The sequence below is a fragment of the Carettochelys insculpta genome, chromosome 4, assembly GCF_033958435.1.
Source record: "Carettochelys insculpta isolate YL-2023 chromosome 4, ASM3395843v1, whole genome shotgun sequence".
In the NCBI taxonomy this organism is placed as follows: domain Eukaryota; kingdom Metazoa; phylum Chordata; order Testudines; family Carettochelyidae; genus Carettochelys; species Carettochelys insculpta.
In genome coordinates this window covers 43,159,784-43,175,202 of record NC_134140.1, presented here as the reverse complement: position 1 = coordinate 43,175,202, position 15,419 = coordinate 43,159,784, and the positions used below count along the sequence as shown (strand labels likewise).

The 15,419-nt window shown below is 40.4% G+C and overlaps 1 protein-coding gene across 1 annotated transcript in view; it reads right to left on the bottom strand.

The window, feature by feature from the left end:
- The window catches only part of WDR19 (WD repeat domain 19), a 123,013-nt gene that overhangs the window by 86,427 nt on the left and 21,167 nt on the right, over window positions 1–15,419 (bottom strand). The window contains exons 8-14 of the mRNA XM_074992613.1: window positions 14,601–14,713; window positions 10,962–11,135; window positions 4,101–4,171; window positions 3,267–3,439; window positions 3,061–3,175; window positions 2,207–2,313; window positions 1,603–1,725 (exon numbers count right to left, since the gene is read on the bottom strand). Coding sequence (XP_074848714.1) covers window positions 1,603–1,725; window positions 2,207–2,313; window positions 3,061–3,175; window positions 3,267–3,439; window positions 4,101–4,171; window positions 10,962–11,135; window positions 14,601–14,713 — 876 coding nt within the window. The remainder of the gene's footprint in view (window positions 1–1,602; window positions 1,726–2,206; window positions 2,314–3,060; window positions 3,176–3,266; window positions 3,440–4,100; window positions 4,172–10,961; window positions 11,136–14,600; window positions 14,714–15,419) is intronic.

The window sequence follows — 15,419 nt, the reverse complement described above, 5'->3', positions numbered from 1 at the left end:
GCTGCTGCCCCTGACAGGAGCAGTTTCCCACTCCTGTCAGGGGTGGAAGTCGCATTAACCTGAGACACATGCAGCTTGGTTGTGCATATCTCAAAGGTTTACTGTATTTGACAGATCAGAGAGACAAGACTGTGGACAAGTAAGCATGACAACCATGGTATAAGGTATAAGAAGAAAGCAGAATGTATGAGTCTGTATGCCTGAGACAATAAAGTTTAATGTTTGTGTATGTTTATTATTATGTAGACAATTTTAATATTTAAGAAAGAACTTGCTGTCAGCATCCTAACGTGCTTTGGCCACAAAATATAACCACTTAAATCTATTTCCAGCTGTATGTACTACAATATTAGATACTTAGATGTGCATAGTTCTGCGAATAGAATTTGGGTTGATATATAGTTTTAAGATTTATTGTATCTGAGAATGTTAATAAATTAAATTATATTTTTGTTTTCAAAGATTAATGCTTAAGTGTTAACTCTTCAAGGGATTTCTGTATTTGTGTCCTCCCAGAGGTCAGCAGAGTTAGCTTGCTCTGAAAAGTTTTCCAGAGATCGCATGAAAAACCCTGGCAATTTCTCTAGGTCAGGTCATCACTTCCATCAACCAAAACCAGACAACTTGACAACTGAGATACGACTGCAGGCAGGCCACTGTGGAGAGTTTTGAGTTTGACTATTGGTGGCAACAACTTAAAAATAAACATCTAAAGAAATGTGTACAAGAAACTAACTCTAGAAATAGACTGTTTATAAACAAAGCCAAACAAACTTATTTTGTAGATTAAGATGTGGCTAATTGTTATTTTGATAAAATTACCTATGCATTCTACCATTTAATCCCACCGTTTCGTATACCTTTTTAAATAGCGAGCTGTTAAGAGGGAGGAACTGTGCCTTTATGTTTGTACAGGGGATGGTACATGGTAGATGCTACTCCTAGGCAGTTGTCATAAAATAATCTCTAGATTCTGAGATCTTTAGAGCAGGGATTATTTTCTGCTGCAAATCTGCAAGGCTCTTAGCACAATGAGGGCCTGATCCTTGATTGATGCCCCTTGGCACCACTGTAATACAAATAATATTAAATTCATTAGCAGTTTTGCCAATGGAAAAGCAGGAGTTGGCCTTAAATTATGAAGTTGAGCATCAACCAGTGTTTCTTGTAAACTGAGCGCTTGGGTGGCCACCCAGGAAAGATTCAGGAGCCATCCAGATGACTAGCAGAACAACAACAGCCACCCAGAGCTGGCAGTATATGTTTCGATTGATGGGGCACATCCACACATGCCTTGATGCACATAATAAAATTTATTCTGCCAATTGATAGAAGGAAATTACAGGAACCACTGGCATCAACCATAAACAACTGAATCATCATAATGTGCCAGTATACGTGCATAACATACAGGACTACATAATTAAGGAAGCTGGCAGAAATTTGGCCCCTGCCTAACAGCTTACATGCAAAGCAAGCCTTGGTACATTACATATAAGAACCATACACCTTATGCCTACTGTATGAAGAGAAATAGTCTAAATAATCAAAGCCAAAAACTTATCGACTCTAAGACAAATGTGAAACAAGCAAACTACTTACATCTGTACCATAGATGAGGAAATCACCAGTAAGAGCATGGCACAAGATTCGACATTTATCATCCACAGCTGGGAAAAGTCGTGTCTCGCGTTCTTCCTGAGCATCCAAACCCTCACCTTCTATCTAAAGTATAAACGATAATCAAAACTGAAAACACCCCCACTACTAACAAGATGATTAATGAATTCTGTCTGTATGAAACCAACACTAAGGCATTACTCTAGTTGTTATAATTAGTTTAGATTTGCCCTGTCATATGTACCACTTACAAACCATTAGCTGCCCCCCAACAACCTATACTGAGCTTCCAAAGAAAACTTATTAAAGGGTTCATAAACAAGCACCTTCTTCTCATCCACTGCCACTTCAAGAAAGGCCAAGACTTTTCTACAGACCACACACAACTCAGTTGTGCTCATGCTTGCTACTAAAATACTTTTGTGGACGGTTTTTATCACTTATGTTGGTCAGCTACATCTGCACACCAGTCAGCACCTAACTTCCACTCCAACCAATCTGAATATCTTTAGGACTCAAAATTTCTTCTTCAGTCTACTGCTACCTTAGCTGGCCACTCAGAGTTCAAAATCAGTTCTATACTTACCATATGCAACTGGACTTTACCCTCAAAAAGTGCAGCAGCGTAGTCAGAATTAAGAGACATGCTGGCTACTGTCCCCAGATACTCCATGTCTTTAAGCTTTTTTACACCTACAGAATTTAATGGGGGGGACAGAGGAGGGAAAAAAGATTAAATTGTCCATTTTGTGATATTCCTACCTACCTAATTTATAATAACCTAAAATAGCAGAGGAGTAAAATGTGGAGAAAGAGGAGGAATTCTTGACAGACACATGGGAGACTATGAGAAAGCAGTCGGGTCCTTATGTTATTAAAAGCTAAAATGGATCTTCTTTGCCAATGCAACTACACTAACCACCAGTTGTAATCCATCCATCCACCATGCTGGAGGGTTTTTTTTTTTTCCTTCAAAGTGATGTTTTTATTCATAAAAGATGCTGGACTGACAAGTACTCAGACTAAGATTGTTGCCTAAAAACTGGGTGTAGCACAAGCTTTTCCACACTGTACTACCAATCCATCTAAACTCTGTTCTAAATGGAACACTGGAACAACCCCAGTTACTACTGAGTTTTAGAAACTAACAGCATGAGCTGCATTTGACAAAATGCACATCAAGAATGAAAGGCTTCATCCAACCCTTCAATTTCTGTTTTAACTGCATCTACAATGTTTTGTGTGTACTAATCCAATTCTGGGTGTCCAGTGTGCAGTCCTGAATCTTGGTGTCACATGAGATTATACCATAACAGCACCTTGTATTAAGTAGGAGATTAGAAGGGTTAAATAAAACACCACTTTTATAAAAGATATGTATATTTAGCAGATAACGGAGGGCGTGATACTCTAAAATAAGAGAATTACAATCATACTTACTATTCTCTCCAAGTGCATAAAACCAAGCACGATTGTTCATTCCTACAGCCAAATGATAAAGACCTACAGCAACAAAGTTCGGCTCCACTTCAACAGAAACTGTGATTGGTAGCTCCTATGAGAAAAATCACACCCATTTACCTCGTTGTTACTGCTTATTTAAAAGTTACATCTAAATTAAGTCAAAAAGTAATGGGCTAGCATACTCTTTCAACATGATTGGCCACAGTAACTTCAAGAAGAGATGTGAGGTATGCAATCCGTGTGCTGCAAGCATCTCCAAGTATTGGAAGCTTTGTCAAGAAGACATGGAGTGAACCTCTTTGCGTAGACACTGCCAACAACTGCCCATCATCTGTCCAAGCTAGGTGATCGAGACCTAAAATATTGAAAAGCTTTCACAACAAAATATCCTTCTTGATGGTCAGAGAAATCCACAAGCAATCAGGGTTTCATTATTTAAGAATATTTTTCACACACTTTGTATTTAAGTATAAAAACCTACAAAGAACAGAACAAAACAGTTTATCATACATCACAACCTGCTAATCTCTATTAGTTGCAGATGGAACTTTATCAAAATTCATTAATTGAATATTGAAATAAGAGATGATAATGACAGGGACTGTAGCTCCAGAGATGCAGTCTCATTTTAATACTCTGAAAGTATGTAAGTATACTGAAAATATATAGGTATAGGTATATTGAAAGTACATGGATCCAGTACATGGCACTCAGAAAAACAAAAATAAAACAAAATAAAATGCAGAATGGGAAAAAACATGCTATGGATTCAAAAACTGTGCACAAATGGCTGTTTTGAAAAAACAGCATCCCTGTGTTTTTTATGTTAAATACCCAGTTTGGCAAATAGAGCAACATATACACAATGGAAAGGAGGGAGTTAACCACAGTCCATATGTAGACAAGTTTTCAATAAATATTCTCTGTACATTCCCTCTTATAAACATATTAATGTAAACAAAATTCTGTTTTTATATGATATGGCAAAATATCTATAAACTTTGGAAACTTCATACCTTTATTTTCATCATCCAGGTTTATTATTGCATACATTTCTTTCAGTTCTGACAGGTCATGGATCTTAATGCTAAAACAAAATATAAACAGTCTCTTTACTAGAGCTATCATCCTTACCATTCTAAATTGAAAGTAATCAATGAAGAGACAGGCTCATTATGGAGAAAAAATTAAAGGAAAACTGTGAAATGCTTTCAAAGATCCCCAATTATGTAGTTTTTGAATAAACACTGTCAATCTAGATGTTATATACTTCAAAATAATTTCATTTGGCTTCCACTATATATTACAGATATATTAAAACAAAATTACTTCCCAAATTAAATGTTTCTGACTCCCAGTATGCATTTCATTTTTGTATTGAATACTGAGCCTGGTTCATACACGTGACTATGACCATAAAGCGCTCTGCATGGACACAGAGAATGACAGACTGACCCATCCTCTCATGGGACAAAAATATTGAGAAGTAGCAGAGTGATTTTTCCATTCAGGACTTCAAAGATGGGAAAATAATACTGCAGGTTGAACCTCTGTAGTCCATCGCTCTCTTATCCAGCAACATCCATAAACCAGTATGATTCTTAGCGAGACAACCACTTATCATGGGTATGGCCAAGTTTCCTGCAGTTCCATAAAGTTTATTTACAGCCACCAGTCTTGGCTCTCAGTGTTCTGTGAAGTTATTTACCTCTAATTTATCCCTAAACATATTCTAAGAGCCCAGTAAGCAGTGGAAGTGTTGGTAATGCTTCTAGACAATAATGACCTCCACTGGTCCAGCAAATTCTCTCATTTGGTCAAATCCCAAGGGTGCCAGACTAGAGAGGTTTGACCTATACCCTCCCTTTTCTGGCTCTGTCATGGAACACTCATGTGCACATACTGAAACACCAAATGGGCTAACAATGAATCATGGACCCACATAACTGCTCCCTAGACTACAAACACTAACACCAGTTAAAAGGTGGTAGATTCAGAGTGTGTGGGCATGTCTTCCACTATGTAGTAGTAGCACTAACATTCCTACCATGCTGTACCACCCGCCCTCAACAACCGTACTCTGAAGGGACTATTCCTATGTAAATTACCTAACAGTAACTGGAATCCTTCAAGATGTGTTTGCTATACATATATACTCCAATGCTCGTGAGCACATACCCCATGTGCTCTAGATTGGATCTTTTTGTCAGTTTATTGGCTGGGAGCACACACATTCACTGAGTGTCCACGTGCCCCAGGATGAGAGCATAATGGGCAGTGTATGCACAAATACCACTTTGCTCTTATGGAATCTAGGATTCCATAGCAGCAGGAAAGCAGGGAGGACTGTAGAATATATATAGACAACATGTGTTAAAGAACTCCATTTACTGTAAGTAATTTTTCCTTTATTAAGTGCTTGTATATATATTTCATTCTTGGTGACTCAAAGCAGGAAACCTAATGTGAGGAAGTGGGTGCTTGGAGTCTATTTAAATATTGAAGCACAGTTCTGATACTAGAAGCAGCAGGGTTCAATGCTTATACTAGACAATGGAAGTGTGAACTATGTAAGTGTGAACTGAACCCCAAGTAGCTGCTCTGCAGATGTCTGGAGTGGTTATAGTTTGCAAAGAAGCTGCAAATGGCTGCTGAGTCCCTGTAGAAAGAGCCCTAATGTCAGCTGGAGGACCTAAACTAGTTAGCAGATCTGAATACACCACAGCATCCATTTGGATACTCTGAGCTAATATTACTTTATATATATTACCTTCATTCTGTCAACAAATGCTATATTTCAGAATTTCCACACAATCTGGGCCTTTCCAAAAAAGGTCCCATAAATAACATGGTTTTTGAGCTGAGGCATCCTAGGTCTTGGGAAGGTACAGGGGAGGAGCTTCTACTCTGGATGGTGGTGCAGAAGTGTAGTGCCTCATATAATGAAGACCTTAGAGGTTGCAGCATGGCCACACGCAACATTAAATGGAAAAGGACCTGGGGGGGCCAGGGAGAAGGAGACCAGGTCTTACGTCTACACTTACACCTGCTATATAATATAGACATGTATGAAGCTGTCAACTCTCTTTTACACTCATAAGGATCAAATGATGGGGACCCTGTGAACATGCAGCTGATCCCTCCCTGCTGCATTGGGAATGTGATGAGAAGCAAGAGAACTCCAGATCTAATATGAGGTTAATGAAGCTATGGCACTAGTTTGCAATATTAACCTGTGTTCAACAGACCACGCAGTATTGGTATTGTCATTGTGGTGGGGAAAATCCAGCTCTGTGTAAAGCAGCAGAGATTCTGGCTCCTTAGGACATGAATATCTTTTGATACAGCATACTTTAGTATTGAGAAGGATAGTGCCATTACCTCTGTGTGGGAAAGGATAGCACGAGGGTGTATGGTGCCAACATGGCCATAAGGAAGCAATATCAAAGAAACTGGTATGAAAAGGGTTGGTGGAGTGGAAGTTGGTGGCAAAGCACTTGGTTTTGAAGTAGACCCTGAGGCTCAGATCTCAGAAGCAGTTAGTTCTGATTCCTGAGATGATGCCAGAGCTCTAGTAGCTTATTCCCGGAGAGTTCCTTGAGCTACTCAACACAGACCAAAAAATCTCTTTTGGTTGGGAGTACAGTGGGAACTTTTTGTTACTGGGAATTCCCAGCAGGAATCTGCACCCGTTTATTTTCCTCTCAAAGGAGTGGTGTTCCTTTATCTCCAAGGTCTGACCTTTTCAATTCTATCCATGTTCACAACTGGGGCAGCCTTAGAAGATCAGTGTAATTGGAACTTATGCAGGCTGGAATGAAGGCTTTAATGGATATGGATATGCCTGGTGGAGAGGAGGTTTTATCCTTCCTGGATCAGAAGCACATTGCATAGAGCAATCAAAAACAATTTAAGGTGTGCCTCTCTTGCCTTCAAAGTCCTTTCTGAAAAAGGACTTGCATTTATCAGGGATAAGACCCTCTCTAAGCACAAACACATATCTTGATGTCCATCTTTAATAATGCCACCTCACAGGAGGAGCAATACTTAAAGCCAGGCAAATTCATAGTACCAAATCTTAAGTCTCACCTAAAGAAACTCCTGCTTGGAGAGAAAATGAAAAGAAAATGAGGAAGTAAACTATTACTCCTTGCCACCGGGAAATTATCCCAATTAACACGAATCTAGATAACTATATAAAAAGTTGCTCAAAACTGTATCAAGTCATATACATTGTGGAGCTCTATCTCACAGATATGGACTATGGTGAAGAAACTGAGTGTCACTGGTCCCTGCATCACCTAAAATATCTATGGTATGTGAGTATAATACTATTGATGGTGCCTGTGCAGCCACAATGGACACTGCTAGTCGTAAGACTCCATGTTTGAGTGCCTGGGATGTATATGCATCAAGAATAGACTACATGAAGGACAGGGACTGAAGCAAATGAGAGGACCATATTATCCATATCTTGGATAATAAACCTTGGCATTATTGCTGAGATTGCCAGTAAGAGTTCCAATGAGTAACAAATGTGGTGGTGGTTTTGGTGAGTCAGAACTCCATCTAATCAACACTGGACTGAACTAATTTATTTAAGCTGCTGAATAACCACCATGCAAAATAATTGAATACGAAAGTGGGATGGATTTAAAACTACAATTGTCAATCCCAGTTAATTCATTTGATTAAAAAAACCTGTGATTAATCACAGTTTTAATTGCCCTGCTGAACAACAGAATGCCAATTGAAATGTATTAAATATTTTTGAACATTTTTCTACATTTTCAATTACAAACCAGAATACAAAGTGTACTGTGACCACTTTATATTATTTTATTACAAATATTTGAACTGTAAAAATAATAAACAAGAAATGGTACTTTTTACTTCATACCAGGACTACAATGAATGTTGTCTGTTTATTGTGAAAGTGCAATTTACAAATGTAGATTGGTACAGAACAGCACTCAAAAACAAAACAATATGAAACTTGAGATCTTACGAGTCCACTCAGTCTTACCGCTTGTTCAGCCAACTGCTAAGCAAAACAAGTTCATTTACATCAATGGGAGTAATGTTGCCCACTTCTTATTTACAATGTCACTAGAAAGTGAGAACTGGCATTCCCACTGCACTTTTAAAGCAGGAATTGAAAGGTATGGCTGTGCCAGATATGCTAAACATTTTTATGTCCTTTATGCTTCAGCCATCACCCCAGAGGATGTGCTTCCATGTTGATGATGCTCATTAAAAAACACATTAGTTAAATTTGTGATTCAGTTCCTTAGGGTATTATTGTATATTTTCTGCTCTGTGCTTTACCTACACTGTCATATATTTCATGTTATAGCAATCACAGATGATGACCCAACACCTGCTCATTTTAAGAATATTTTCACTACAGCTTTGCCAAATTAAAGAAGATATCAATGTGAGATTTCTATAGACAGGTAGAGCACTTGACTCAGGATTTAAGAATGTGAAGTGCCTTCCAAAGTCCTAAGGACAAGGTGTGGAACAAGCTTTCAGAAGTCATAAAAGAGCAACACTCTTCATGTGGAAACTATAGAATCTGAACCACCAAAAAACCACCTCTAATGGTGGCATCTGAGCCAGATGATGAAAATGAACATGCATTGAGCTGCCCTGCTTTGGATCATCATCAAACAGAACCCATTAGAAGCATGTCCTCTAGAATGACGGTTGAAATGTGAAGGGACATGGGACCCTTCAGTGCACCTGGCATGTAAATATTCTGTGATACCATGTAAACACCAAATGGTGCTTTCAGATGACACTATAAACAGTAAGAGGACATCATTATTTGCTGGAAATGTAACCAAACATGTTTATGTGAGCAGACAAGAAGTAGGACTGAGGGGCCTTGAAGGATCAAATGTTTTACACTGTTCCATATTTGAATGCAGGGTTTTTTTGTAATTCTATATTTGTGAGTTCAACTTTTAAGATAAAAAGATAGCACTACATTACTTGTGATGGGGGAAATGAAACATACTGTTTTTACAGTGCAAATACTAGTAATCAAAATATAGACTGAGCACTGTATACTTCATATTCTCTGTTGTAATTGAAATAATAATATTCAGAAAGGTAGAAAACATTCAAAATATTTAAATATTTTATATTATCATCAGATATAATTAATAATCTTATTTAATAATAATATTGTTGTTTGACATTATTATTATTATTATTATTATTATTAGAGGAGCCACCCAGGCAGCCGGGGGCAGGGAGATGGTGCTAGCCAGGAGGGGTGCCCCCACCCCACCCACAAGGAAGCCCAGAGGCCTGGTCTGGCAAATTCCCTCATTTGGGACCACTCAGGTCCAAAGGGTCCGGACCAGGGACGTAAAACCTGTACAGAAGACAGGCAGATATCTGTTCATAGTGTGAAAATCCAATGCTCACATAGGGGTATCATAGAAGTTGAGATTTTATCTGTGATACTCTTCTTCTCTACATCTAAGGAAAAACTCTTTGAAGATGGAGGCATGGTCTCTCAGTGGAGGAAACTGTTCCAGTTAGTGGTTTGTCCAAGCCAGAGTTTTCTTCACTTCAGAGCACAATGCATGTGTTTTATCTTGTTCTAAAGAAGTTAAGCTTTAGACATCTAACAAACAGAGGCACTATCTACACACAGAGTTTCTACCACTACATTGGTTTAAAAATAAGATACACTTAAGATGGTACATCTGCTCCTTATGTTGACCTAGTTATAAGGGTGATATAACAGCCTTACATCAGTATAGCTTAGTCCTGTACAGTGTTTTTTTGTGCGTGTACTTGCCAGTACCAAGTACAGGCACCTTGGTAGCCCCATCCACAAGACTGGCTGGGGAGAGGAAGCAAGGAGCTGGCTGAGTACCAGCTCCTTATTTTTCACAGAAAAAGTGCTGCTCCTGTAAATTGAGCTACATTAATATAAACACCTTTATTCTGGATAATTGCATCCATACTTTATGTTGTTTCTAAACAGATGAAGCTTTATATTCTTATAAAAACGGAGTGCAGCTCAGCCCTTAGTATTCCATACATGGGTTAAATTTTCTCAGTAGCATATGAAGCGGGTGAGATGAACAACTCCCACTGCTTACAGGAATTCTGTGTCTAATCTGTAGCACACTAATGAAACTATGGCACTTACGTTTTTGTATTCAATACAGGTTGAAACTCTGAAATCTGATATTCTCTTGTCCAGAAACATCTATGGTCTGGCAGGAATGTAGATCTCACAGGATGAGAGAGTCCCGAGACTGGGAGGGGATTGGGCCAGCTAGACTAGCAGCTGGAGCCCATGCTGGGGTAGCCAGAGCTGGGCCGGTGACAAGGTGCACAGGGGCAGCAGCAGCCAGGGACCCTGGGCCAGAAGCAGCAATGAGCTTGCCTCACTCTGGGAGCGGTGGTCAGGGCTGGGAAGCCAGCAGCCCAGGCCAGGGAGCGGTGGCTTATGGAGGCTCATGGCTGGGGCCAGGCAGGAAGCCCTGGCCAGGGAAAGCCCTGGGGCTGGGCAGGAAGCCAAGGTCTGGGGAAGCCGCAGCTGGGGCCAGAAGCCAGTGGCCAGAGACAGGAAAAGGAATGTGGTTGAGTTACGGAAGCCTGCAGGGGACAGACAATGGTTGGGAGGGGAGCCCAGAAACAGGACCTGAAATGCTGGCAAGGGAGCATTGACCTCCCCTGGTCCAGCAAAATCTCTGGTCCAGGACTGGTCAGACCCCAAGGTGCTGTACCACCTTAGTCAACATAAAAGAAGCAAGATATCATAAGTTGTAACAATGAAGAAATTAAACAGTGCTTCATTTAAGATGTTTGCTTTTTGAATCATATTACATACAAACAGGGTCACTTACCAGTTGTCTCCACATGATGCAGCTTTGTTTAGTGACTGTGATATTGCAATGCTGGTTAAGTTGTCCTTATGATTACGAGCCTGAAAAATCTCTTGACCAATCTCACGAATGTGTGTAGAGATAACAACAAAGCACCCACGTGAGAAGCCAATCATGATGTAACCATCACCATACCTTTAGCAAAACCAACAATTAAAGAGAGACTGGGAAACAGAGGAAAACACACCAAAACGACTAGGGATGTAGAACAGGTTTCATACATGAAAAGGTTAAAAAAGAATGGAAACCTTCAGATTAGAAAATAGATGAGCATGGAGGAATATGATAAGAGGTCTATAAAATCAAGACTAAGGAAGCGCCACTTAACCCTTCATGTAAAAACAAAAAATAGGCGTCTCTGAAATTAAAAATGGTGCCAAGTTTAAAATAAACATAAGAAAATATTTGTTCACACAATGCATAGACAATCTGTGAAACTCGTTGCCATGGAATGTTCAAAGGTATTACTGGGTTCAAAAAACAATTTCAAAAGTTCATGAAGGATAGGGCCAACAATGGCAATCAGCCAAGATGGTGAGAGATGCAACCTTATGACTCAGATGGTCCCTAACCTCCAAAGCAGGAAGCTGGAACTGGTCCTTTAGAAATTGCCCTGTTCTGTTTACTCTCTCTGAAGCATCTGACATTGGCCACTGTTAGAAGAATGTATACTGGGTTAACTGGATCAGTGGCCTGACCCAGTATGACTTTTATGTTTTTAATGTGATACAGTTGCAAAAAAGGCTGATACCATTCCAGGTATATTAACAGGACTGCTGTATGCAAGACAGGGGATGCGAAATGTCCAACTCTACTCTGATGAGGTCTTGGTATTGTGCACAGTTTTGGCTGACAAAATAAGAAAGATTGGATAAACTGGAGATAGTACAGAGAAGCAACAAAAATGATAAAAGGTTTAAAGAGCATGACAAAGTGTTTAAAAGATTGCGTATATTTAGTCTTGAGAAAACAAAACTGTGTGGGACCTGAGGAGAGTCTTCAAGTATCTCAAGGGCTGCTATAAAAAGGATGGTGATCAATTTTTCTCTATGTTCATTGCCCAATACAAGTGGAAATGGGCTTACTCTGCAGCAAAAGAGATTGAGGATACATATTCAGGAACAATTTTAACTATAAGGATAACAGGCTTCCAATGGAAGCTGTGAAATCCCCATCATTCAAAGTTTTTAAAAACAAACTTTTATCAGGGATGGTCTAGGTATACTTTGTCCTGCCTCTGCTGGACAAGATGATCTCTTGAGGTTCCTTCCAGCCCCATGTTTCTCTGAGTTCATGTCCCTGCCTCAGTTTCCCCACCACTCCAGGGCATTATTTAGGCTGTCCAGAGTGCCTGGGGCCTCCTGGTCTCCAAAAAGTGAGGATCCTCCTGCCTTTGAAGCTGTTAGTTGCTGGATGACCTTACTCTGTCCTGCATCATGCTGCTGCTTTCTGTCTAGCTCACTGTTCCTGTGCATTCCCTTTCTTAAATTCTTTGTGGTCATATGAACATCTCTGTTCTGTTCCTGGTAGGTTTCCTTTGTTCTTACCTTTCTCTCTCTATCAGAGGGATAAACTAAACTGAAATTCCAATGATGAATGATCTCAAGCCTACTCAGGCACTGGCCAATGAGCCTGACCATTGAATCCTGAGCAATCATCCCATTCTCTCTGTCTGGTGTGTACCTTCTACCTCTCTGAAATGGCATATCAACATGTATACAGCAATTTTTCATTATACAACTTCATATGAACTAGAATTCCTCAGTTGTAAAATTCATCAAAAACAGAAAATCATAAATGACGATTAACAGAAACTTTTCACTGAAAGGCTGCAAATAAGCAGGTTACTCAGCCAGAGGGTCATTGAAGGGGTTTTATTGGTACGTCTACACAGAAATAAAAAACCTGCAGCTGGACTTCATTAAGAGACTTGGGGTGGAGATGTTGGGGGTTGATCCAGACCCAGTGCTTCAGCATGTGCCTGAATGTCTATTCTGCAATTTTACAGTTTCACAGACTGAGCGTTGCAAGTCCAAGTTAGCTGACACAAGCCAGCTACAGATATGCGTATTTTTGTAAATAAACAGATTATACCAAGAATATACAATGACTTTGTGTCACTAAAGCTGCGTCTACACGTGCACGCTACTTCGAAGTAGCGGCAGTAACTTCGAAATAGCACCCGTCACGTCTACACGTGTTGGGCGCTATTTCGAAGTTGAAATCGACGTTAGGCGGTGAGACGTCGAAGTCGCTAACCCCATGAGGGGATGGGAATAGCGCCCTACTTCGACGTTCAATATCGAAGTAGGGACGTGTAGACGATCTGCGTCCCGCAACATCGAAATAGCGGGGTCCTCCATGGCGGCCATCAGCTGGGGGGTTGAGAGATACTCTCTCTCCAGCCCTTGCGGGGCTCTGTGGTCACCGTGGGCAGCAGCCCTTAGCCCAGGGCTTCTGGCTGCTGCTGCTGCAGCTGGGGGTCCGTGCTGCATATACAGGGTCTGCAACTAGTTGTTGGCTCTGTGTATCTTGCACTGTTTAATGAAAGTGTGTCTGGGAGGGGCCCTTTAAGGGAGCAACTTGCTGTTGAGTCCGCCCCGTGACCCTGTCTGCAGCTGTGCCTGGCTCCCTTATTTCGATGTGTGCTACTTTGGCGTGTAGACGTTCCCTCGCTGTGCCTATTTCGATGTTGGGCTGAGCAACGTCGAAGTTGAACATCGACATTGCCAGCCCTGGAGGACGTGTAGACGTTATTCATCGAAATAGCCTATTTCGATGTCGCAACATCGAAATAAGCTATTTCGAAGTTGGGTGCACGTGTAGACGTAGCCTAAATTCGCTAAACAGAAGCCAAACACTAATTTCACCAACTACATTATTGCCAAGTGTTTATGAGCAAGTACAACCATACTTCTGTTTCATTTTAAGATCACAACTTTTTAAACAGAATTTTCAGTGAACATGACTGTAAACTGTAGATAGATACCTTTAGTCCAGAGGTAACTAAACTGCTCCTGTAGTGCCACCCACCAATATCAGTAATGGAATCTGTCCATGCCCCCTCTATTATAGCCATTGGCTCTTGAGCTGAGAGCCAAATCCAGGGTAGAGCTTAAGACGGAGGAGGAGCTGGGACTAGAAGTAGGCTGGCGTGAGGGTGGGGAGAGAATGAGAGAAGAATGGGGGACACAGTGGAACACTGATGGGGTCAAAAGAAGAGCTGCAAATAGAGATGGTCTGGGGATAGAGTGTGGGGTGGAGTAGAGCTGTGGATGGAAAAGGAGTGGAGATGTGGATGGAGATGGGCTGGGGTTAAAAGCAGGGCTGGGTAGTACATGATCCCCATCCCTTGTAGCGGCTGGCCCAGGCCCTATCCTGTGCTCCCTGAATATTCCCCCATGTCCCCCTAGAGAGGTTCACTCCACAGTTTGGGAACCAGAGCTTTAGTCTGAAAAGAATATTGTATTAAAAGGACTATTGCACATCCCCAAAATCATGTGATAGTGGAATAAATATCAGAAGTGAAAATAGGTAACATTAATAGAAAGATAAACCTCAGCTTTTTCTTGCAATATTAAGAACTTAGTACTTACTCACCATCTATAGGTTACAATGTTGCCATAGCGCTGCTGGAATTCCAGATCAATTGGGTTGTCAGGATCATTCAAATTAAAAAGAAACAGTGTTTTTTTGCCAACCACCACACTTATCTGTCAATTGACACAGTGAAAAACACATCCAGTAAGCACAACATTTTAAAATAAAAACACTACTGTTTTTACTAAACGATGAAACTTTGTATTAATTATCTTTCAGAATTCATCTCAAGGTCTAGATTCCTAGATCAAGTTACAACTTAAAAATCAATGGATATTGTGTTTTTAGGGATGCTGAGAATAGTCATCTGTAAAGTGCAAGAAAACAGTAGCACAGTACTAGAGGCTAATTTTAGTCACAGTGCAATGATAAAGCTTCTAAGCAGACAGTATTTCTAAACATAAAAATATTTAATAATGTAATGAAATTTCCTTTAAGACTATTAAAGTAATTTTAAAAGGAATTCTTTAAAATTATTAAGACATACAATTTTACTTCTATCTAAATAAATGCTTCTTATTTGAGGAACTCCCTAGATGATGTTTTTTCTCTTTAGGGCAGAGACACTTAAACTATGAGTTGGGACCCCAAAGTGGGTTGGAATCCCTTTGGATAGGATTTTTAGGGTTGGCTTAATTGCTTCGGCCACAAACTGAACTCCAAGCCGCACTGCCCAGGGGCAGTACAAAGGCTTCAGCCCTGGGGAACAGGACTCAGGTTACAGGCCCCCTGCCTGGCACTGAAGCCCCTGAACTTCAGATTTGGACCCTCAACCCAGAGTGGTGGGGCTCAGGCTTTAACTCCCCCACCCAAGGTGTC